Consider the following 25,293-nt stretch of genomic DNA (forward strand, 5'->3'; position numbering starts at 1 on the left):
CTTATTAGAATTTTCTTTTCATATGCATGTTCCTATTAAATGCATACAATTTAAGTTTTTTTTTTAATTATCGTTGCCCGCAGATGCACCAAACGAGTAAAATTTCCAAGGTTAAGTAGGGTTTTAAGGGGAACTTAGCACACAAGTTGTATTTTATTACTGAGTGCCAAACTTAGCCCTCAACCGAATCACCTTCGGAACATTAGACCTCTACATCTAATGTCGAGACACTAAGGACCTCCACATCCAATAGTGCCACTTGATATACCAAAACAACAACTGTGTCTACACACCACCTCCAGGTAAAGTGACAGACTCTCCCTAAAACCATGGCTAGGAGAAAGAACATTAATATCAGGTTTAGGGGTAATAAATAAAGCACACAGAGTTTTTGTATCCTCATGGCCCTCTAAAACCGAATCTCTAAGATTCTCATTCTTTCGATAAGAGATCTAAGAACGTATATTATTCATTGTCTTTTTATTAAAAGTCAATTATTAAGTTTTGCAATTCAGCATGCAAAAACAAAAGTAAAAGCTCGCATCTACCCCTGCGAGAGTCATCACAGGACTCCCACCCGTGGAAACACATAGAACAGTGTAATACAATGCAATAAAAATAAATGTGATTTTTGCGATGCATTTAAAAGTAAATAAAGAGAGAGCAAACCATAGCTCGAGGCCCACGATGATTTATTTTGATCATCGATGCACCATATGCAAAAACCATGAATAACATACCACAATGCATTACTTATGAATGCTTCACAGTGCACATGCATGTAGGCTAATTAAAGGTGCGCATAAAACAATGATAAGTATATGCATGAGTTCACAACTTCACATTCTTTGCATGTTTTCATTTGATTCACACATTCATGTCAAAGGCATGATTTCATTGAATGTACATATTCATTGCATGCTCAAACTCAATATCTAAATTCATGTCAATGCATGATTCCATTTGGCAAATGCATGCTTTAATTCACATGCTTACCTCACATTTCAAGCTTTTATTCATGAATCTCTTCACTTAAACATGTGGCTACTTATGCAACTATACATATGCAACCTAATTTAAAATTTCAGATTTGCACATGCTCACAAAATACACATGTAATTAACATTGCATTTGAATATTGATCACGCAACATTAGTCAATCATATGCATGCGAAAATTAATCTCTAGCATGCACATAGCCAAAGCCTTCACAATGGCAAAAATCTGGAAATTTACAAAGGCAGCATATAATACATTTTTTTGTAAAAACAAGAATCCAACACCCTCATTTTTTTTCTAAAGGGGGTTTACACACAGTTGGTTGGGGGTTTCAAACAGGCCCAGCTGACCTTAGTCAGCTGGGTCGGGTCTGGTCAACCCTAGGCCGGGCCTGGCAGGGGATTGCCAGGCCTGTCCCAGTCCTGCCCAAGGGCCGGACTGGGCCAAGCAGATCCCTGTCAAGCAGGGTTGGCCGAGTCAGTCCAGCCGACCCTGTCGGCTGGGCCCGACAGCCCATACACAGGCCCAACCCGGGCCTGTGTGCGTATGCTGTCAGGGCAGGACAGCCCACCAGCACAAAATAAATAAATAAATAAGTTTAAAACAAACAGCCCACTAGCATAATCCAGAAAATTTCTTTTCAAAAACAACCTATACATGTATCATGCAAGATTTCATAATGAAACACTGTAAATATTCTCAAGATTGCACATACATGTGTTTACATATTTAAGGCTTAAATATGCGGAGTTAAACATGGTTACATTCACATATGATTGTAAACAAATCAAATCAAATCATATGCACGATCATAAGTCTAACAGAAACATTAAGCCACTTGTGCATGCTTATTCCACAATGCATATGTATTCAATGTTTTCAACAAGCACATCATTACACACACATTTTCTAAAAAAATCATGCATACAACATGATTCCAGCATATATTTTCATGCATATAAACCACCCATTTCATGATCCATCCATGGGAACCAACACCCATCAAAGCGGTTCCTAAAAGAACCACTTTGTCAAATAAAATTCTGTTATAACATGTACAAAATCGTTTTCCATGAAAAAGATGAAATAACATGCGAAAATCAGCCATGGAGGAAGATCCATAGAACATCCTCCATGCGTTTTTGAGGAATCAGCCATATAAACGTTTTTTCCATGGATTTCATCCAAGATATTGCATAAAATAGAATCGGCATTCGATTTCTCACTCATATTCAAAAGAGGAGACCCGTACCTTTGCAAAGATTGAAGAAAAATATGAGAAACAATGGTGGAAAAGGGGCTGGATGGGTGGAGAAGAAGCGCCTTCTTCTTCTTCCTCTCCTTCCCTTTCTCTCTCTCTCTCTCCTCTTTCTTTCTCTTTCCCTTTCTTTTTTTTTTCTCTATATAAAGAGTGGGAGAGGGGGTGACACCCCCTTTCTCCAGCCCTTTCTAAAAGGGTTTTCCAATATGAGAAACTCTTCTCTCCATTTTTTTTAAACTCTTTAAAGGTTGACTTTTCTACATTTGGTATTTTTTTCTTTTTAAAACTTTTAAAACTCTCTTAACCTCTCTTAAGGAAGAATAATGATTCTCTTAAGAAGTCCTACTCAGCCCAAAAATAAAAATTCGGAATTAACATAATTAATTAATTAATTTATTAAATATTAATTAATTATTAAATATTAATTAATTAAAAATTATTTAAAGGCTCCCCAAAATAACCAAATTAACCCAAAAGGATTTTCAACTATATTAAACTCCAAATTAAAGCTTTTTATTGAATTGAAATTTAGAAAAAACGTTGGCTTGGATTTGAATCCGGATCCGGATCTAAAATCCAAACCCATACCCAAAACAAAAATGGATCAAGATCTGGATTCAATCCAGATTAATGTAGGTCTTAAATAAGATCCAAATCCATAATAGTTTGGATCATATGCATTGGATCCAATCCGATCCAACTTTGGATCCAATTCGACAAACTGCTCAATTTTCAGAAAAAATGCGATTTCCTGTCAAACCAGAACTTGAATTCAGGAAGGTAAAATACCGTTGCACTCAGAATTTCCAGACGCATCCAACAACATATTACACGAATATCAAATTTTGAATTTCGCCTGAAAATAACTCGATTCTCGCTCGAATTTAAATGTCAAAATTAAAACTCTTTCTCACGCTTCGATTGGCTCGCCTCGACTGTGTCGATGAGACCTGGGTCAATCCCAAACTCAAAGACATCAGTCTAAAAATCGAGCCTCGAACGATTTTTCTCTCAGACTTGGCCAAATTTTTGACAAAAATCGAATTCAACCAAGTGTGAAAATACACGATATTATAGAGTCAGAACAAAAGATAAATATATTGGTCTTCAAAAGATTTGTCACTAACTTATGAAAATTTTTAAAATTCTCAAATACTTCATATTTATGTTTGGGAAAGTATATCCATGTAAAACTAGAGTAGTCATCTACAAAGATAACATAATGAGTTATGTTTGAGAAAGTATATCTATGTAAAGCGAGAGTAGTCATATACAAAGATAACATAATAAGTATATCCTCCCTTGGAGGCAACAGGGGCAGGACCCCAAACATCAGAGTGAACCGATTCGAGTGGTTTAGAAGCAGAAAAAGATCTCTCTTGATATGTAATTGATTTGATTTTAGCAAGATTAAAAATCAGTACATGAAATTTGTTCATTACAAAATGTCCTCAAGTGAGGAACATTGGATAATTTATACATATTAGGATGACCTATTTGGTGCCACAAAACTTTATTCAATTTTTGAACATTAAGATAAAAGGTTCTGATGAGAATTTTCAATTGATCCATGTAATACAAGTCTCCTCTATGCCCTTTTCCAATCTACTTTCTACACTGGAGATTCCAATCTACTTTCTACACTGGAGATCCTGTATTAAGCATTGGTTAAAAGTGAAGGAGACTCTACATCTATGACCAATGATTTGAGGAACAAAAAACAAATTTAAATTCAGTTTTGGAATAATCCATATTTTTGGAGTACTAAAAATTGGAGATTTTTCAAAGTTTCCAATTCCATTAATATCAAGAGACATTCCATCGTCAGTAAATACATTTCTTTTATTGGTAGTGTTACTACAATTAGAAAGTATAGATCCATCATAAGTCATATGAAATGAAACACCTGAATCTTAGAGCCAAGGAGCCATACTTGGAGGAGAAGAGTTGGAGACGGTTGATTGTCTTTTGAGAAAAGGTTGCAATGCTTCTACGAGCTGAGAAAAAGAGATGTTTGAAATAGATTTGCTTGAAGATTCTTGATTAGCTTGTTAAGGTCCAACTAAAGCTACCTTTTTTTATCTTTTGCCTTAAATTCAGGACAATATGGTTTGATATGTCCCAGTTTCCCACAATTATGACACAAATTAATACTTCTTTTATTTCCATCTCCCTTTCCTTCATATATACGATTCTTCCCATAGTTGTTATTATTCTTGTAAAAAGTGTGGTGGTTTGTATGTATGGGTGTTGGCTCCCGGCTTTGAAACAACCAATGCATTGCCTTTGACTTCTTGATTCATTTTGAGACCTCAATCTAGTCTCTTCCATGCATACTTGAGCCAAGACCTCTTGGATAAGAGGAAGCTCATCTTGTGTACTATGAATGATGTTACTCCTCATTTGCTCAAACTCGGGTCTCAATCCCCTCATAAATTGAAAAAATTGCTCATTATTTATTTGTTCATTTCTAAGTTGAGCATCATTGGGAGTCTCCCAAATGGGTTCCAATTTGGCCATTTGATCCCATAGTTTATTTAGGGAGCCAAAGTACTCTCTAACACTCTTTTCGCCTTGTTTACAATTATGTATTTTATCTTGAAGTTCCCATCTAAAGGCAATATCACATTGAGTATATGTTTGCTTGTTAAAGAGCTTTGCTTCATTAGCTCTCTCAAATTCCAAAACAGTCTCACAAATATCTTCATTCATACTTCCCATGAATAGGGAAAAAACTTTGGCATGGGCTATTTCCCATTCTTTCAAGGCTTTCTTATAACTCACAAGCGCCTTCTCTTTTTCATCTCCTTTAAGGACTTCTTCTTTGATGGTTTAATCTTTCTTTTTTATGGATTTTGTGAGAGTAAGTTGAGACTCAATTACGGAACCATCAATAAACTCCCACAAACCTTTTCGAACAAGAATCCTTTTAATGGTGGTAGCCTATAGACTATAATTTTTTTTCATCAAATTTAATTGGAACTACCGTCACAACTTCTTTATCGGCCATGAAACCAAAATATATAAGACAAGAGAATAGAACAGAGAGAAGTAATATAACAAATTTCAGCTTCCTTTGAATAACCAATGCTTCTATGCATTCACACGATGATAAATGTTCAAGAGGAGTGGTCAGCATGCTTCCTAAGGCAAGATCTGATCTTTGCAACACTCAAATATGCTTGAGGAGAAGCTGAATATCACAAAGAAATCGAACAAGCTTTGATACCATGTCATGAACCAATGTGATTCTATAATGAGCCACTTATGGGCTAAAATGCCATTTGAGAGATGACTACTTATGGGTCAAACACAAATAGAATCTCGGAATGAGCCACTTAAGGGCTGAAACACATGAAAAGCATATATTAAATTAGGGAGAATCCCTTGGAAACAAGCATACATTGTGGTGGGAATTTGCCCCATATATATATATATATACATATATATATATACACATATATATATATATACACATATATATATATATATATATACACACACATATATATATATATATATATATATATATATATATATATATATAAAGAGAAGGCTCAAAAGAGCCGTTGGGACCTACCCAACGGCTCTATAGGGATATTCTCAATAAGCCCTTGAGGCTGGTAATATTTACAATGAATAAAAAATAAAATGGAACAAAATAAAAATAAATAAAAATGCACTTATTGATTTTTGTACATGTGAAAAGACCAAAATGCTCCTAGGATACATATGTACAGAAATACATATATATGTTTACATTAACACACCCATATCCATCTTTCGAGTCATTTCTATGAGGCACCCTTGGTATGCTGGTTGTACCCAGTACCTATCCGATAATGCTTATGGATAGTATAAATACTGTTGATCTCCCTACACTGTGGATCACATGTGAGAAACCCATATTGTATCTACACAACACTAATAACTATTTTCCCTTTGCCTTCCAAAAGATGAAGTGACCACTTTAGAACCTGTACTTTTAACAAAAAGTGTCGTATTAGTATTGCATAAATAAAAACCGAAAAGAGACATAACACTGCTAAATCTATCATGCCAGGCTTTCTTAAGTCTGAGAAATTTTTCATTTTCAATACTAAATCCTATAATAAGGTACGCTGGTTGTACCCAGTACCTATCCGATAATGCTTATGGTTAGTATAAATACTGTTGATCTCCCTGTACTGTGGAGCACATGTGAGAAACCCATATTGCATCTACACAACACTAATAACTATTTTCCCTTTGCCTTCCAAAAGATGAAGTGACCACTTTAGAACCTGTACTTTTAACAAAAAGTGTCATGTTAATATTGCAGAAATGAAAACCGAAAAGAGACATAACACTGCTAAATCTATCATGCCAGGCTTTCTTAAGTCTGAGAAATTTTCCATTTTCAATACTAAATCCCGGCGGAGGATCCATATAAACCTCCTCATTTAATTTTCCATTAAGAAAAGCATTTTTAACATCAAGTTGACATATGGTTCATTTTTGAATGGATGCAATTGTTATGAGGGTCCTAACACTGGTCATCCTAGATACAGGTGCAAAGGTTTCCTCGTAATTAATTTCATATTCGTGGGAATATCTTTTAGCGACTAACCTAGCTTTATATCTTTCTAGGGTCTCATCACTCTTGATTTTAACCTTAAACACCCATTTACATTCTATAACTTTCTTTCCTAAGGCTAATGAAGTTTTTTCCTAAGTTTTTGCCTTTTTGAAAGCATCTAATTGATGAGATCCTTGCTTTTAGATATGAGGGTAATTGTTTTAGAACATTCAAAGTTGTACTGCGATATCAAAAGTGCCATATATATAGCCAACAATCATACGTTTCATAAAAAAATAAAGCATATTGAGATGGATTGCCTCTATGTTCGAGAAGAATACTTGAAGGGGACAATTACTTTACAATATGTTCAATCCGAGTTTCAGATTGCATACTTCTTCACCAAAGCTCTACCAAGTTTTTTGTTTCTTCTTAACAAACTTTCGGTGATCTCATCATAAGTTTGAGGGGTAGTATTAAAATACAGTGTATATATTGTTGTATTTAACTGATATACATATATTTATGCAATATACATATATTTATACAATATACATATATCAAGGGTATTTTGGTTATTTAACATCCTGTAATAGAAGACCGTCCACTAGGGACTGTAGAGTCTTTTTATTTTATTTATTTTTATATTGTTCTTGTGAGATTGTGATATGTGTGTCTCCTTTGTGAGATTGTATTTGATCCAATAGTGGTCTTTGTGAGTTTGTGATTTCTTGTATCCCTTAGTGGGATTCCATTGTGATTGTTATTCACTTCATTTCATTAAGGATAGTATGTGGTCTGTGGGAAAGTACTGAAACCACTGGGGCCCTGGTGCAACATTGAAAAACTCTCATTGGAATTTACCTTCAATTGGTGAATACTTGAGGATTCTGAAGAGGTTAACCAATGAGATAAATGTATTTAGTAACACAAGCACACATGCTAGTTAGTCAATCTAAAGTTGATGCTGATCTGTATTATAGAGCTTGTCTTCAGTTTAATGGCATTGATTGTTCTAGATCAGGTCATTTGGGAAGCTCATATAAAGATATATGATTTGTCCATTTGAATTTGTTTTCTATGAAAGTGGTATGATGTTGCTCCCTTTTATTTATTTGTTGTTTAGAGAGGATATGTGAAGTTGCTCTCATTTTGCTAATTAACTAATTAACTATTTTCTTAAGGATTAATACAACAACAACAACAACAACAACTACGCCTTCATCCCAAAACAATTGGGGTCAGCGATATGAACCAAAAAAGAAATTCATTTTGGGTCTTCCACATGAATCCTTTTCCTCCAATCATTTCTATCCAATGCCATGTCCTCGGTGAGGTTCAAAGCATTCATATCCTTTCCTATCATCTCCATCCAAGTCTTCCTAGGCCTACCCCGACCTCTTTTAACTAATATATTTTCCCATTTCTCCAACCTTCTAACTGGAGCATCATTAGGCCTTCGCCGAATATGTCCAAACCACCGTAAACGATTCTCTCGCATCTTATTTTCAATGGGTGCAACACCTACCTTCTTACCTATTTTCTTAAGGATTAATATAGTCTTAAAATTAAAAAGTATGTTAACTTTTGTGGACCTATAACTTAAGCTTTGTTGGATGTCTGCTAGACTAGTACTGGACATAATCTTCAGGTCATGGTCAGTAAAATGCCTAAAGTGGTTAAGACCATTTGGACTAAGAAGGCTGGTTGGTGTGCTAGGAAAGCTGGGTTGTGTGCTGCAGTTTGCAGCCAAAGTAGAAAGCCTGATCTAGGATAGGTACATCCCTGTTTGTTGAGATGAATATTTAAACTATGATGATTGCAATGATTCATGGAGAAAGCTTATTTTCTTTACTGTTTTTGTTTTACATGCTTATTCAATAAATATTGTTGTTTCTATGAACTTATCTTTTCTTCTCAAAAAATGAATAGGTTGAAGACTGGAGCCATCTGATTGACCCTTTGTTAGACAGGATGTTTGGTGATCCATCAAACACAGTTCTTCTCCGCTTTTTAAGTTACGTTAGTGAGAAATTAGGTGATCTTGGGAGTGTGGTTCTTCATCACATTGTATTACATATGCAGGAGCAAAGAGAGTGAGTTGAAGTTCTACTAGCTAATTCAGTTACCAACTTATCAAATACGGTTCTGTTGCTAGAATTAATCCTTTGTGCTCCATCCCTTTTTTTCTTTTTGGCTCATCTGTGTATATATTTGGACAAATCCATTTGTGATGCTTCTTGGATATCTTATGCAATTCTGGAACCTCTGTTCTTGAATATGTTAGAAGGCTTAACTATGCACAATATGTTGATTTTATTAATATTTTATTTTCTTAATTCAAATTATCCTAATCTAGAAGGGGGTGACGTCCCCTCTAGATGACTTAATTAAGTAGAGTTCTACATTATCTTCTAGATAAATTTAAAATTAATTTAATTATTTTATTTAATTTAATATTCTAAAGAATATTCCAGAGGGTGTCGCCCCCCTCTGGAAGTCTCTATGGGGTACAGTTCTACATCATCCTCTTATAAATTTAAAGTTGATTTTAAAGTTTTAAATTGGCCATGTATGGATTTTGGATCTAGATCTGGATCTCTATATCCAAATCTTTATGGATCCTACCTGGACCAGATCTTAGTTAATATGGATCCTAGACTAGGTCCGAATTCATATTAACTTGGATCAAACGGAGTGGATCCAGTCCGATCCAATTTAGAAAAAGTAAAAAATAGAGGTGGGTCATTTTTGAAAAATGTGATTTTCGGGCCAACCGTAATCCGAATTCGAAAAAACAGGCCACCAACGCGATCAGTATTCTGAGGCGCATCTAACAGTGTACATACCTGATTTTTGCCTCTGAATTTCGCCTGCATTTAACTTGAATTTTGCTCGATTTTTGCTTGAATTTAATGATTACAAATGAAAAATTTCTCAAATCATAATTGGCTCAGTTTAGTAAGCAACAAAGTAGTGATGAGAGTGTAGTGAAGCTTGGTGAACAAGAAATACCGGTGGATGATTGTTTCAAATATTTGGGATCTATCATTCAAAAGTATGGAGAAATTGATGGAGATGTAAATCATAGGATAAAGGTTGGGTGGATGAAATGGAAAAGTGCAATTGGAGTGTTGTGTGATCGTAGAATGCCATTGCGGTTGAAGGGAAAGTTTTATAGGACGGCTATTAAGCCTGCTTTACTATATGGTACAAAATGTTGGGCTGCCAAGAGACATCATATTCAAAAAATTAGTGTAGCTGAGATGCGTATGCTGAGATGGATGTGTGGAAATACAATAAAAGATAAGATTTGGAACGAGGAGATACGTAATAAGGTAGGTGTTGCACCCATTGAAAATAAGATGAGAGAGAATCGTTTACGGTGGTTTGGACATATTCGGCGAAGGCCTAATGATACTCCAGTTAGAAGGATGGAGAAATGGGAAAATATATTAGTTAAAAGAGGTCGGGGTAGGCCTAGGAAGACATGGATGAAGGTGATAGGAAAGGATATGAATGCTTTGAACCTCACCGGGGACATGGCATTGGATAGAAATGATTGGAGGAGAAGGATTCATGTGGAAGACCCAGAATGATTTTCTTTTTTGGTTCATATCGCCGACCCCAATTGTTTTGGGATGAAGGCGTAGTTGTTGTTTGTTTGTTTGTTTAAATGCTTTAATCAATGTCATATGACATCTATTAGGAAAGTTTATCATAAAAATATCAAACCCTTAAATCAAATTAATTATAAAAATCAAATTATCAAACCTTATTAAATCATAAAACCTTAAAATGCAAGAAAATAAATTATAAATAAACCAAAAAAATCCTAAACTATAAGAAAAATAAACCATAAAATTAAATAAAAAGTGTTAATTCAAACCCTAATCAAAGAAAAAAAACCCAACCCTAATCTAATACAAGAAAAGCCCTAACCAAATTAACTATAAAAAGCCTTAATTAAAAAATTCCATTGAAAACCCTAATCATAGAAAATCAAGAAAAACACTCCAATCACATCAAAGAAAAACCCTAATCAAATTAACTATAAAAAAGCCTAATTTAAATTTTTTGATTTGAATCCCTAATCAAAGAAAAATAAAATAAAAACCCTTAATCAAATTCACTATAAAAAACCCTAATTAAAAAAATTTGATATAAATCCTTAAATAAAAAAAATCAAATCAAGTCAAAGAAAACCCTAATCAAATTAACTGTAAAAAGCCCTAATTTAAAAAATTTGATTCGAAGCCCTAAATAAAAAATCTAATCAAATAAAAGAAAACCCTAACCAAATTAACTATAAAAAGCCCTAATTTAAAAAATTAAGCCCTAATCAAAGAAAATAAAAAAAACCATATTGAAATTAACTACAAAAAGCCCTAATTTGAGAATTTTGATTCAAATCCCTATGAAGAAGAAAGAAGAATGAAGCAGAAGAAGAACGAAGAAGGGGGTGAGACAAAGAGATAGGAACAAAAAACGAAGAAGAGGGGAAAGAACAAAAGGGGGAAGAATGAAGCAGAACGGGAAGAGGCCTCGCCACGGGCGCTGCCTCACCTCCGTAGGCCTCACCCACCCGCCATCTGGTTGCAAGGGAGAGAGAGAGAGACCCCTCCCCCAACTTCTCTTTTTTAAATGTTTCGCCCGTTCCCTTTCTAACCGTAATGGGAGGGGGGGGGGACAAAAATTACTGGGTAAAAGGACACGATAGGCGCGATTTTTCCTTAGTTAGTTCTATCCCCAATTCCTAGCGCGATTTCTGCTCGAAATTGCGCAGGGACAGCAGATCAAACAAGGGATCGAACAACCCCTAAGGGCACATTTGATACAACTTTATCCAGGGGAAAAAGTTGCCTTGTCCCCCCATGCAAAATTTCCCCTCATTTTTGGGAGATATTCACTCCCCAAAACAGCACAAGATGGGGAATTATTAATTGTGCATTTGATAGCGTGCGTAGGTCCCAGAAAAAAAGAATGTTTTCAGTTTGGGAGAATTAATCGATGCCATTAAATGTGCCGTAAAACTCCAAATTTTGTGCCCTCTTTTCCCATACGAGCAATAAGGAAAGTAAAAAATGGATAGATGTAAAGAAATCACGATTCAAACAATTTAGGGGGCATATGATTCACAGACAACCCTAGACAAGTACGCTGCTAGCTATCCATTTCTTGGACAGGACAAGACTATCCTTGTCACCCTTTTTTAAAGGTTTTGAAAGGCGCTTGAACGTCGTTGTTCTAGGGGGAGGGTGGAACGGCCTCAGACATCAAAAATCGTTCCCCCGGGATGCGCGGTGTGCCATGTTCCATACTTTTCATATTTGCCTGTGCGTGTGGGCCCCATGTGTTGCACAGACAGCAGACAGTGCTGTTTGCGCAACCAAACACGCCCTTAAAGACACAAGTAGTGATAATAAGGTTGATTATATATTCTGTCACTAGATATATTCACACATTGATTGAATACATTCTGGTGTTCTATATAACATCCTGCCAGCTTGGCTGGTCTAATATGGTTAGTCCCATCACATTAGTTTGTAGCAAACTGGTGCTAGAATGATGCCGGTTGAAGGGACTGTGTTACTCATCCAAACCAGAGTTTACAATCAACTCATCCATTTGTAGGGGTTTGGTTGGCGCAAACCAACCTAGGTGCGAACTGTGTATGTGTGAAAATCTCTATAAAAAGAGATTTTGTGTATGAACAGAAAGCTAGAAACACGAAGTGTGCACAAAGGATAATTCTCACAAGTGCACAAAGGCACGTATACACATGCACAAAAGCATAAAAAATATCAACTTCAATATATTGGGTCCCAAAAGGGGCTTTATAAAAGCATAACAAAAACTAAAGGGGATCACCCCTATTTATAATGTAATGGAGGCATGGGGGGGGGGGGGGCTCCAATACATACGTTGGAGCCCCTCCAACAGTTAGAAATGTAATAGTTGGAGGGGCCTCCAACGTGTGTATTGAGGGCCCCCTCATGTCACATTAACCCAAAAAGAAAAGTAAAAAAATGTAAAAAAGAAAAATACAATTTTTTTTTTGGAAAAAGTACAATCATATTCTCCAGTGAGAATATGCGTAAAATACATGAAATTACATATACAATCACATTCTCAAGTGAGAATATGCGTAAAATACATGAAATTACATAAATACCCTTATCGGGTTTGATATATATATATGTCACATGGCTGCGGGTGCGACACGGGTGCGGCACAATTTCAAAAAATTTGGACATGGGGACTCGGCTATATATATATATATATTAAAAAAATATATTTTAAATATATATAATTATATATATAACAATAAATTAACACATAAAGATTATAAATTTTAAAGCAAAAATAAAAAAGCAATTCTTAACAACACAAACTTAGCAAAATATAACACATAAAAAAGCTTGTGAGTGTGATAAACAACAAAACTTATCATAAATTTGCCTCATCATCTCTATTTGAGGGAATAACATGATTGATGTAGTCCATGTTGAGAGTATGCAAATCATGTTCTCCCTCCAAGTCAAAATCTTCTGGATTTACATCCAAATTCTCGGATGGTTCACAACTACATCAAAAAATGACTATATTAGTATCTAACTTAAAACTTTGAATACAAATATTTAAATACAAACTTTGAATACAAAGAAAAAAAAGTACCTATACTCTTCTTTGGTGTGGCGATAAATTAATCATAGATTAGAGTGAACATAAACCATATCCTTTGCTCTTTTACTAGTGAGTTTGTTTCTTTTAATGTTGTGAATTTGAGCATATGTACTGCAATTTATTTCACAATAAGATGATGTAGCAGGTTGGGATAACAACTTCATTACAAGACGTTGCAGATTTGGTGTCTCTGATCCATATGTTGCCCACCAATTAAGGGGATCTTCCTCGTCCCTTATCACGAGTGCTGCTAAAGAATCAAATCTCCCCGTAGAAAACTTGCCAAACTCACTATTTACAACCTTAAACATGTGATGATCATTAAAAAGTCTTCCCAAACATATCATTCTATTTTTTGATATCTCAGGATCTTCATTTGGAGAAACACAACCAACACCTGCTGTCAACCATTTTTTTGCATAGTATTTTGGATTCAGAAAGTGTGCCATGCAATGCAAAGGTGTATTGCTTTTATCCCATCTTCTTACTAAAATTGAATGTGCATGATTGTAAAATTCGGGATCATCAAGTGCAATATCTTTCTTCTCATGTTTAAAAATGATACTTTGAACTTTTTCAATCATATTGTCCTACATTTAATAAATTCTATGAAGCATGAGTACATCTTTGTCAACTTCTCTCAACATTTCCCAAATAGGCTCTTTAAATTTAACAAAATATGTAATTTTTTCCCACCAAAAATCATCACAAATGCATTTTTTGATAGCTTGAGCCTTGACTTCATCTTCAGTACGATAAAAATCCCAATCTTGATCAGCCACCATCATCATCAATGCATTCTTGAGTTGCTTAATTCTTTTTTATCATAACAATGAGAGAAGCAAAACGAGTTTCAACAACTTTCAGTAACTTGAGATCAAAATGCCTATTAAATATACAAAGGGCATGATGATGGTTTACAACAAAATTTCTAATATTTCGAATATCATGCGCTATTTCCTCAATCCATAAGCATATTTCATGTGCATATGCATCATCTTTTGATGGATTGCATATACTCTTAAGTGCCAAATTTAAACTGTGTGCTGCAAAAGGTGTCCAAACAATATGTGAATATGTATCTTCACTTGCCAAATTCATTCCTGCACGACTGCAAATTGGAGCATTGACAATATTGATTTGCACCACACTTTCTTCACCCACTTCTTTTATCACTTCGACAAATAATCTCTTTAAATATTCAACATCTTTATAGTCTCCAGATGCATCAACAGTCTTCAAAAAGATTGGCTAAGTGAGTAAGCAATGAAGTTTATCAGTGGTCGCCTTTGTATATCAGTCCACCCATCAGAAACAATCGATACTCCATGTCGTTTTCATGCAAATTTTTGGGTCTCTAACAAGTCTTCAATTCTACTTTTTTCCTCTGCAAGAATGACTGTTCTTAGTTTTTCTGAACTAGGAGGCATATAACCACTCAAATTATAATTAGTCAAAGATGTAATCATATCTTTTCGGTATGGACTTCTAGCTACATTAAAAGGAATTAAGCTTGAGTAAAAGAATCGATCAATCTTTTTATCAATTTCTGCTCTTGCCATGTTTTTGAATGACACTTGTATTGTTTTATTGCTTTCCATCTTTCTTTTCTTTAAAAGCTCTTCTTGTATATCACTAGCAACAGGAAAAGACAGTTCAATCGAATCATTTCTGATCTCTGCAATTTTCTTCTTTTCACCTTCCTCTTGTTCTTTCTTTAATTGCTTTAACATGTCTTTGTCAACCCCAGAACATGCCCTAATTTCTTGACCACGAATATGCAAAAGATGTGCTTTCACACACGTATAAGAACCTGTGAAAACAGTCTTACATAGATTACAATGAAACTGCACATTCCCACCACCACCACTAGCTTTTATCCCTTTTGTCACAAGCCTCTAAAGTGGTTGAGAATCTTCTAATTCAGGGTTAGAACTTGAACCAAATATATTGACACTACCGCTAGAACTTGCCATTATATCTGAAAACTGAAAAGAAAATAAATAAATAAAATAGAATCATCTAATTTAAGCCCATGTTGAACCTTGCCGAGCCCCTCTTCTGCGAGCAGAGGGTGCAGAGGGAGGGGGGGGGGGGGCGCTGTCGAAAAATAAGAACGAGGCAGGGGCAAAGCCCGCTGCTCGTTATTTTTTCTGGCAGGGGTGCCCGACAGGTGTAAGAAGGAGGAGTGGGGGAAGGACGGGGCTCGGCCGAGCCCCTCCTCGTTTCCCTTCTGTCCAACGGGGCAAGGCTCAACCTGTCAGCCGAGCCCCCTCCTTCCCCCACTCCTCCTTCTTACCCCTACCAGACAAATGGGAAACACAGAGGGGCCAAGCCCCTCCTCTGTGAATCGGAGGCATAGGGACCCCTCTTCTGCGAGCAGAGGGTGCAGGGAGGGCTGGGGGGGTGGGGCTGTCGAAAAATGAGAACGAGGTAGGGGCAGAGAACCCTGCCTCATTTTTTTTTCGGCAAGGGGCTCCGCCACCTGCCGGAAAATGAGGAAGGGGGAGCCCCCTGCCGGACGAAGAGGAGAGAGTGGGAATTGGGGGCATACCTGTTGACGGAGGAAAGGGGGAGACGGTGACTGGCGTCACTTGCGGCTACAGTCGTTGGAGTGGATCGCCGGCGTGAGGAAGCTACAGGGGATGGGGGGAGGCAAAATCGACAGGGTAAGCCCCTCCCCTGTCGCAAACCCCTTTTAGGGTTCGAAAGAAAATTTGGATCTGGCTTGGGTCCAGATTCGGACGCGACCCAGATCCAAAACATATTTCAAAAATGGACATTTTTGGACTCGGTCAACGTTGATCGAGTCCAAAATGGGGATGGACTTGGCTTCGACTCGTTGACTGAGTCCGACTCAGCGTTGACCGAGTCTGGGCCGTGTCGGGGCGTGTCGACTCGGGTGCGGCACCTCCCTAGCCGGGTCCGTGTGACATAGATGTATATGTATCTTTCTATTATATATATATATATATATATATATATATATATATATATATATATAAAAGAGAGACTACATTTTAACAGTATGAACAGACCCTTTCAATATTTTATTCAAAATTCTTTTTGAGATCTGGCGGTACAATGTTATCTACGTGCTTGGTTTTTTAGGAAGTCTCTTGGATCATCCTATCAAGGAATGTGATCAAGTTGTTTAAGCTTCAAAAATCAATGGCTAGAAATTTTGTAAATTTCAAGTCTCAAAGGATCATTTTTTATTCGAGAAAACAAGATAAGTGTCAGTTCCTAGCAAATGGATCATGCCATGGTCGGATTTGTGAAGTGCTGAAAATGCACAATTCTTAACTATGGTGGTTTGTATCTACCAATTTCCATACAACTAATCTTCAAAAAAAAAATTAACCTTTGGATCATGTTTAGCATGCTTTACTTACTATTTTCATTTGCTAAAACCGGCTCACGTTCGATGTTTTGAGCCATTTTTAAACCATCCTCATCTTCATGAATTGTGAACCATTGATATTTTTTTTGATATCTTGAAAATTTAATTTTATGATGTGTTGGAGATTATTAATGTAATATCGCGCCGCATATTTTCACACTTAGTTAAATTTGAGATTCTAGAAAATTTGGTAGATTCTTGATTTTAGGCCTATGCTTTGGAGTTTGGTCTTGGCCCAGGTCTCATTGTCAAGGGCTAAACGAGCCACTCAAAACGTGAAAAAAAGTTTTATTTTTGACCTTTAAATTCAAGTGAAATTCGGAAGCAAAATTCGATTTATATATCGTTGGATGCCTCTCAAAATTTTGAGCGTAACGATATTTTATTTTCCTTGATTCGGGCTACGGTTGACCCAAAAATCGTATTTTTTTTAAAAAGGAGCAGTTTGTCGGTTCGGATCCGGATTTGGATCAAACCGGATCTGATGGATTTGATCCAAATTAATATGGATTTAGACTCTATCCACTACCCATATTAATCTGGATTTGATCCAGCCCAAGACCCATTTGGATTTTTGAGATGAATTCGGATCTTGGATCCAAATCCAAATCCAAATCCATGCCCAATGTTTTTTTCCAACTTTAAATTCATTAGAAACCTTTAAATTTGAGTTAATTAATGTTATGAATCCTCTCAAGTTAATTTGGTAATTTTTGGAAGCTTCTGGAAATATATTTATTATTTAATATTAAATAAATAAATAATTAATTAATTTAATGTAATTCAGAAAATTTAATTTGGCATTTGTTTAGGACTCTTAGTAGAGCCCTTAAACATACCTAGAAGCATCTAAGAAGGTTTTAGAAAGCCTATTAAAATGAAACTTAGAGAGTTTCAAAATTTTTAGAAAACCCAAGAGAGAAGAGAGCCCACATGGGGCTACACTCTCTTCTCCAGCCCATCTAGAAGGGGCTGGAGAGGGGGGGGGGAGGGGGGTCACTCCCTAGAGCCCTATAAATAGATCAAAAAAAAAGAGAAAGAGAAGGAAAGAGAGAAAAGAAGAGGAAAAGAGAGGAAGAGGAAGAAGAAGGGAGCTTCTTCTCCGATCATCCGTCGTTTTCAATCATCCATTAGTGTTCTTCTTTCGATCTTTGCGTAAGGTACGAGTCTTTCTCTTAAATCGAATGAGAAAAAGGGCATGAATTTGTATTCCATGCAATATTTTTGTGAAACCCATGAGAAAACAGCAAATCTAAAAATCTACTCTAAGATTCATGGTGGAAATCAGTGTATTTTCTTCTTTTCGAAATTTATTTTGGAACAAAAATATGTATGAAAGCATATATATATAAAATAATATGACACAGATCTAGGGTGTTGATGTTTTGAAAAGCAAAGTGTATTGGGCTTTGCATGTAGATGTATTCTTTTTATGCATATTTGCTGTTTATGATTGTTTTTATATTAAGACAATTTTTACCATAATAGGCTGGTAGGTTTAATTGCATATTTCATGATAAAGGGATTATGTCATGGGGTTTTGTAGACGTGGATTTTAAAATCAATATGCACATGCATATTTGTAAGTTTACTTGTTCATACGGGCTTGCCAAAATGAAAGCTATATATGTAGGACCGGGAATGGTTATTCATAAGTTCACATGAATATAAAAAATCTACATGAATATTGGCCATGTTAATGTATTATGCATGCATATCCGAAGCTGAACATGACTTTTTTCTGGACATTGGAAGCTTTATATTCTTATGCCATTATTGGGCTGATTGATAGCCCAACCAAGTCACACTCGGCTGGTCTGTCAGGCCTTGGCAGACCTGCACAGGTTCAGCATGTGCAGGGTATTGGGAGTGTTACGCCCCAAAATTCGACCCAAATTTTTGGAGGATTTTTTTTTTATATATAACAGCGGAAACAACCATTTCATTGGGGTTAAGCATTCAGGCGCATTACAAGAGTGATTGAGCAACGACATTTATTTTATTCCAAAATCAAATAAATAATGACATCAGAGTTTCAATGACATGAACTAATATATCAAGAGGAAATCAATCTATTCCGGGAACAGTAAATCAAATCCTGATCGAAGCCTTATCTCACAACCGCTCATAAACTCTATTCTTCACCTGAAAAATAGTAAATTTATAGGAATTAGACTACAACTGTCTAAGTAGGAAATACTGTAATTTTTTTTGCAGATATATCATGTGTCAAGTATGTGATGTGGGTGCCACGCATAGTTTTAAAACTCGCCGAGTCAACTCGGTGACTCAGTTGACTCGGCTCGGCCCTCCAGCGAGTCAACCCAGCAGGGTAAACTCGGCTTGCCTTGACTCGGCCTGACTCGGTCGAGTTCTGGGATATTTGAAATTTGATTTTTTGGGTATTTCAAAATAACAGTTTAATAATAAATAATAAATTATAAGACAAACCAGTTCAAAGATACAATAATCTATCAATCTTTATGTGTTGATTAAACATATTGGCAAAAAAAATGATTCAAAGATCTAACAAAAAAGTGAAGCATACACGTATCAGTGCTTGTACTTCATGTTCTGGTGTTGGGTGCCTTTGAGTGTTGTTTTATGAACACATATCATATCCTTCATTGTATATAAAAATACATTTTTGTACAAAGTCTGTATCACACCTGTGCATAACAATCTGTACCCTGTCATCCTTATTTTTTGACAGAAACACCCATATCATACCAGTTGTGCTGATCTTGTACAATATGCTTGTACATGTATCCATGTGACAACATTTCCCTTGGTAATAATTGGAATTTCTTCTGGTGATTCATTCTCTTATTGTTGTTTTACCTTGTTGCAACTAATTCAATCTGGCTTTTTATGCAAGATGATGTGTTGCTGTTCTCAATGAGGTGAGATCACTAGAAAGGATCAAAGGAAAGCTAACAAAAGCTAGGGTGTCTTCTGGAGAAGTTTAGCTGAAATTCCTAAACCATTCTATTTAGAAACTTGAGTTTAAGTATGTTTCTAGACTCAGTTACATGGTGCCTTCATTGAATACCAAAGACATGCTTGTTATGAAGAAGTTTCTTCATGTAACTTGATCTTTCCATGTGACCTTGTTATGAAGAAGTTTGTACTTTTTCTACTCTGAACTTGCAATTTTTTATTGTCAACTCTTTAGACTATATGTTTACTGAAAAACATGGTTTGAGACAAATTATATATTGTTTTTCTTTTAAAATCAAAAGTTAACAAAACCCGGTCCGAGTCACCGAGTTGACCCGCCGAGTCACGAGTCAATAAAGAACGAGTCAAGTTCCGAGTCACGGGTTTTAAAACCTTGGTGCCGCGTGTGATTTCTAGCATATACAAGAATAAGTAAAGGATCTACACTATAACAACAACAATTTATAAAAACTAACTAACAAGTCAAAGCATTAGCAGAATTAAAATATCTCATTAGCCACATATTCCATTGAATGCTAAAAGTAAATGACTAAATTTCAAAAGAACTTTTTATGTATAAAATTGCAAACCTGTCACTCCCCATTCAAATGTGATACCTAAAATATTCTAAGTTAATGTTTTTCTTTAATTATCTCGCGGGTATACGCGAGCCCAAGACAATCGTAACAGAATAGAACATTCGGGGGTTCATTATTCATTGGTGTTTTATTAACCCGAATATTCTAACTGAAACTGTAAATCCTAAGAGAGCGGTCAGTGACCGAGAGAACCTCTCAAAGGCTCAAAACAAAAACAGGATGCATCGCTAACTTCTGCAGAAGAACGTGGAACTACTGCCTAGGACAAATTTGGTAGTCCATGTCCCCTAACTCCGAAAACTGGGAATCAAAGAACCATTACCGCTCAAATCCATAAACACATCCCCAGAGTTTCGTACCACCTATCCTTTCCAAGGTAAGCCAAAAAACTGAGTGAGTTGATCTTTTTATTTATTTATTTCTCGAATTAATGAAGTATCTCCTCAAAATTGATGTCCTACTATCAGAGTAGTAGACTCCTAACTTTTCTTACCATACAAAGCTATACAAACCAATTTCTTTTTATTTGATTGTGCAGACCTACTCAGAGTGCTCCAATACCTTTAAACCGTCAAGCACGGATGCCCCGGTACCTTTAAACCTGTCTAACTCAACAACAACAACAACAACAACTACGCCTTCATCCCAAAACAATTGGGGTCAGCGATATGAACCAAAAAAGAAATTCATTTTGGGTCTTCCACATGAATCCTTTTCCTCCAATCATTTCTATCCAACGCCATGTCCTCAGTGAGGTTCAAAGCATTCATATCCTTTCCTATCATCTCCATCCAAGTCTTCCTAGGCCTACCCCGACCTCTTTTAACTAATATATTTTCCCATTTCTCCAACCTTCTAACTGGAGCATCATTAGGCCTTCGCCGAATATGTCCAAACCACCGTAAACGATTCTCTCGCATCTTATTTTCAATGGGTGCCCTGTCTAACTCACAAAATTTAAATTTAAGTTTCTCATCAGTGTCATTGATATTGCGTACAAGTTTCACAACCCACGTACCTGAGTCAGGTACCCAACCCAACTTTGACTTTGTATTTTGTTTTCATCATGATAATTAATCTGGGTGTGTGCTGACGAGTTATTAACAATGAAGCAATTGCAAATGTACCCTTTGAAATCATATTGCCTGTGTGTACATGTGTGTGCGCAGGGTCACCCTCTAGTATGAATGTGCATACAGTTTAAATAAATTCAATCCCATATCCTCATCTCTTGCATTTTCAAGTAGATCGACAGCACAAGCCGGCTCAACTGTTTCACTTTAGTAGAGTTTAAGTCTGGCAACAATCTGTACATGGAAGAGTATATTTACAATTCCATTTTTGGTGCAATCTGGATAGTTCATCTTTATTAAGATTTATTTCCATATTTAATTGTCTTGATTAATAGTAAATGGACCATGAAACAAATCATAGGGTTAGATTCTTAAGGATGCACTAGGAGATATCACTGTTACCAACTTTGGGGTTCGCACATCCACACCAAAACCAAATTACCGAAAGGAAATTAGCTAGGAGTTTAAATTGGCAATTGCTGTATAATTACTACTTCAATTGAAGCTCAACATTTAGTACAAATCTATAGAAAAGGTACTCAGCAAACGTGTAACTGTTATTCAGATTATCAGGCTGGTTGAATCATTGTCCTATGGTTAAGCTTTCTCTCAATGCATCCAAAAGCTGTGGTCATATTTAGTTATTCACATAGCTAAAAGAATTAAAACCTATTGACTCCCCAAGTCATAACTAAAAATCACAGCATTTCTATTTAAACTCTTTATTAAGAAGGCATATTAGACATAAAAAGATAGTTTACAGCAAACCAAACTCAAATATATGCTGGAACAACATTTTGGACATCATTGGAAATCACAACGTGGCTGATTACTATCTATACTGAGAAAGCATATGAGTCCAGAAAAAAATAAATCGCAGCAACCTACTTCAATTTATATTGGAAAAACTATTTGATCTAATGAGGAATCACATCATATCTAATTAAAGTTTATACTAAGAGAGCATATCAACAAAAAGAAAGATCCGGTCTTTTAGCAAAATCCAGTGTAACGAGACAGTAGGAAAAAAAGTAAGGTAACTAAACAAGTTTATCAGTAAAGCGTAACTGATCACACGGGAATTCCAGGTCAAACTTTATTGAGATACCATTTTTGGTAATTATTCGTAACAGACCCACTGCATGCTTGAATCGGTGTGTATATGCCGAACATCACAGGTAATCTCCCTTAACAGACTCCGAAGAATCCCCTTTTTACAGAAATGCGAAACCCACCCTTAGCAGCAATCCGAAAACCCCAATTAGGTGGTTTGGGGTTTTCGACAACATTAATAAAAAAAAACTGAGTAAAAGGAGGAACTCGATTTGGGGTTTTCCGCGGTAGTCTAAATCCCCAAACCCGATTGATTTGGGGATTCAGACAACCCACATAGCATGCGTGACCCCATACCATACTAGAAAGAAAAATACAGTACCCTACAAAACCATCGCCAATCCTACCGTCGGAAATCCGAAACTTGGGGATTTCCTAGCATCTCAAACCCCAAATCCCCCTTTTTACCATGGGTTTCTGGCAACCCACACACCACGCTCGATCCCACAATACACCCTAAAGAACAAAAATAGTAAAACCTACTTGTTCGATGCTTCTCCTTTGAGCTACCATGATTGGAGGGGAAACTGAAATCCGACTCTTCTAGAAGTTCGTCGACGATGGCAGCGGTGGTCGAACGCAGGGAGTGAGAGGGAGGGTCGAGCGACGGGGAGAGAGAGAACGAGAGAGATTTAGGGAAACAGAGAGGGAAAGAGAGAGCATGAGAGGAAGAGGGTTCAGGTGGGGATTTGTAGGAGGGTGGCCCCCCGAAAAGGAAGGACCGCAGCGGCTGCGCACACAAACTCGCACAACATTATGGTTTTGAACCTTAACACCGTCCCCCATCTCGCTCCTTATCGGGTTCAGCCCTGTAGCGGTTGAACCCCTAATATATTTTTTTCAGTAACGCGAGGCACGGCCCGGGTCTGAGACCTGCGAACCTGCCACGATCTGGATCAACAAATCCTTTGCTTATTAGGGTCCGCGATTTGGATCTGTAGGTCTCCAGCAGTGTGGATCCACGACAACTTTGCAGAGTGGATCCGAAGGTCAGATCGAAATAGATCCAACTGCGGATCCACACTTTATGTTTATTTTATGTTATATATATATATTTTTATACAGTTATATATATACATACTATTATACGTGTATATATATGGTTCATTTGTGGATCCTTACTCGACTTATTCAGATCCGTTCGTGGATCCGGATCTCTTTCTTAGGCGTTAAAGTATTATATTCTTAATACATTTGGTTTATTCTTCGATACGATCTTGTGGGTCTTTCATAGGTTAATATGGATCCCAGATCCAATTTGAATTTTAATTGGATCCTTACCATACTTAAATCTCCGATGTTCAGGATCCATGTGAAGTAATATGGATTCCAAACATCGCATAGGCTATTACGAATTCCAAATAAAGTGTTATAGATCCGATATAGAAATTTTCTCTTTATTGATATTATGTGAAACTATGGATCTAAATAAATGTACTTTGACCCTTACGTTTTCGATTCAAGAATCCACATAAATATTGAAGTTCTGATGTCCAAGATCCAAATAAAGTAATTTGGATCCGGACCTTCCGACCATATGGTTTAGGATTCAATACCGGAGATCCGATCCATTTGCCTAAAGTCCCTTATTGGTTATCTAATTAAAATGTTCGTGATCCGATATCTAAGATTCAAATGGAATATTGAAAATCCGAACAGGATACTGAGAATCCAACATTGAAGATCCAAATAGGATATTCGAGATTCAAGTACAAATAAACAATTAAAACAACAAAATATCCTTGTAACAACCTAAGAATGTAAAATTTAAGTTTATTTATCTGATAAAAATCAAGGTACAGGGAGGATTTCGAAAAAAAAAAAACCCAACCGACTGCCAGTCGGCTGGGTACTTGTTCACTACCTTGGGGCTAACTGGCAGCCCAGCCGACCTGAGTTCGGCTGGCCTGTCAGGACTTGACCACTTGTGTTAGCCTAGCCATGTGTTGGCTGGGCATGAGAAAAAAAGAGAAAACAGGAAACAAAAGAAAAAAAAATTGTTTTTCTTGGTTTGGGCTGGCTGGCAGCCAGCCTTGGCAGGTGGTGCACAGGCCCAACTTGGGCTGTGTGGTACCCTGCCAGGCCCAACTGAGCCCAGTCGGCAGGGTGCTGATGGTTTAAAAAAAATAAAAAAAATGCTTTTCAAATGTCCAGATTTGTTTATGATAAAAGATATAGTTCATGCTTCGAGTCCTGTTGTTGTGTCCAGATTATGTACAGTTGATGTTCACGTGTGAGTATGACAAATGTTCAATATTTTGCACATTAAATTCATTGATTTGAGCTTAAAGAAAATTCAGTCTTGATGCACTAGATTTCCAGATTTTGCCTATTATAAATGTTTAGGCTATATGCATGCATAATTGGAATGGAATCATGTTTATTTAAGGGATGAACGTTGTTTAAACAGGCAGCCTGAATTTGTATATGCACATGCATGCATTATCGAACCTAAATATGGGTGCCTTTGCATGTAAAAGAACGAAATCTCTGTATTGCTCGCACAATAGTATATCATGCTTAATCGAGGTATTAATGCACCATTGTTTTTATGTGCACGTGCACACATGAAATCGATATGTTTTGCATGTAAGTGATTGCGTGAATGCTCACGTGTTTTAATTGAAAGGATTCATGAATGAAAGCATGCAATTAACATG

General features: G+C 36.5%; 1 protein-coding gene across 2 annotated transcripts in view; it reads left to right on the top strand.

Moving 5' to 3' along the window:
* LOC149815981 (ARM repeat superfamily protein) overlaps positions 1-25,293 on the top strand; it is a 183,750-nt gene that overhangs the window by 85,162 nt on the left and 73,295 nt on the right. For both annotated transcript variants that reach the window (XM_089988872.1, XM_089988873.1), the window contains exon 15: positions 8,751-8,914. In XM_089988872.1, coding sequence (XP_089844998.1) covers positions 8,751-8,914 — 164 coding nt within the window. The remainder of the gene's footprint in view (positions 1-8,750; positions 8,915-25,293) is intronic.

The sequence above is a fragment of the Nuphar pumila genome, chromosome 15 (genome assembly GCF_984573655.1).
Source record: "Nuphar pumila chromosome 15, dmNupPumi1.hap1.1, whole genome shotgun sequence".
Lineage (NCBI taxonomy): Eukaryota > Viridiplantae > Streptophyta > Magnoliopsida > Nymphaeales > Nymphaeaceae > Nuphar > Nuphar pumila.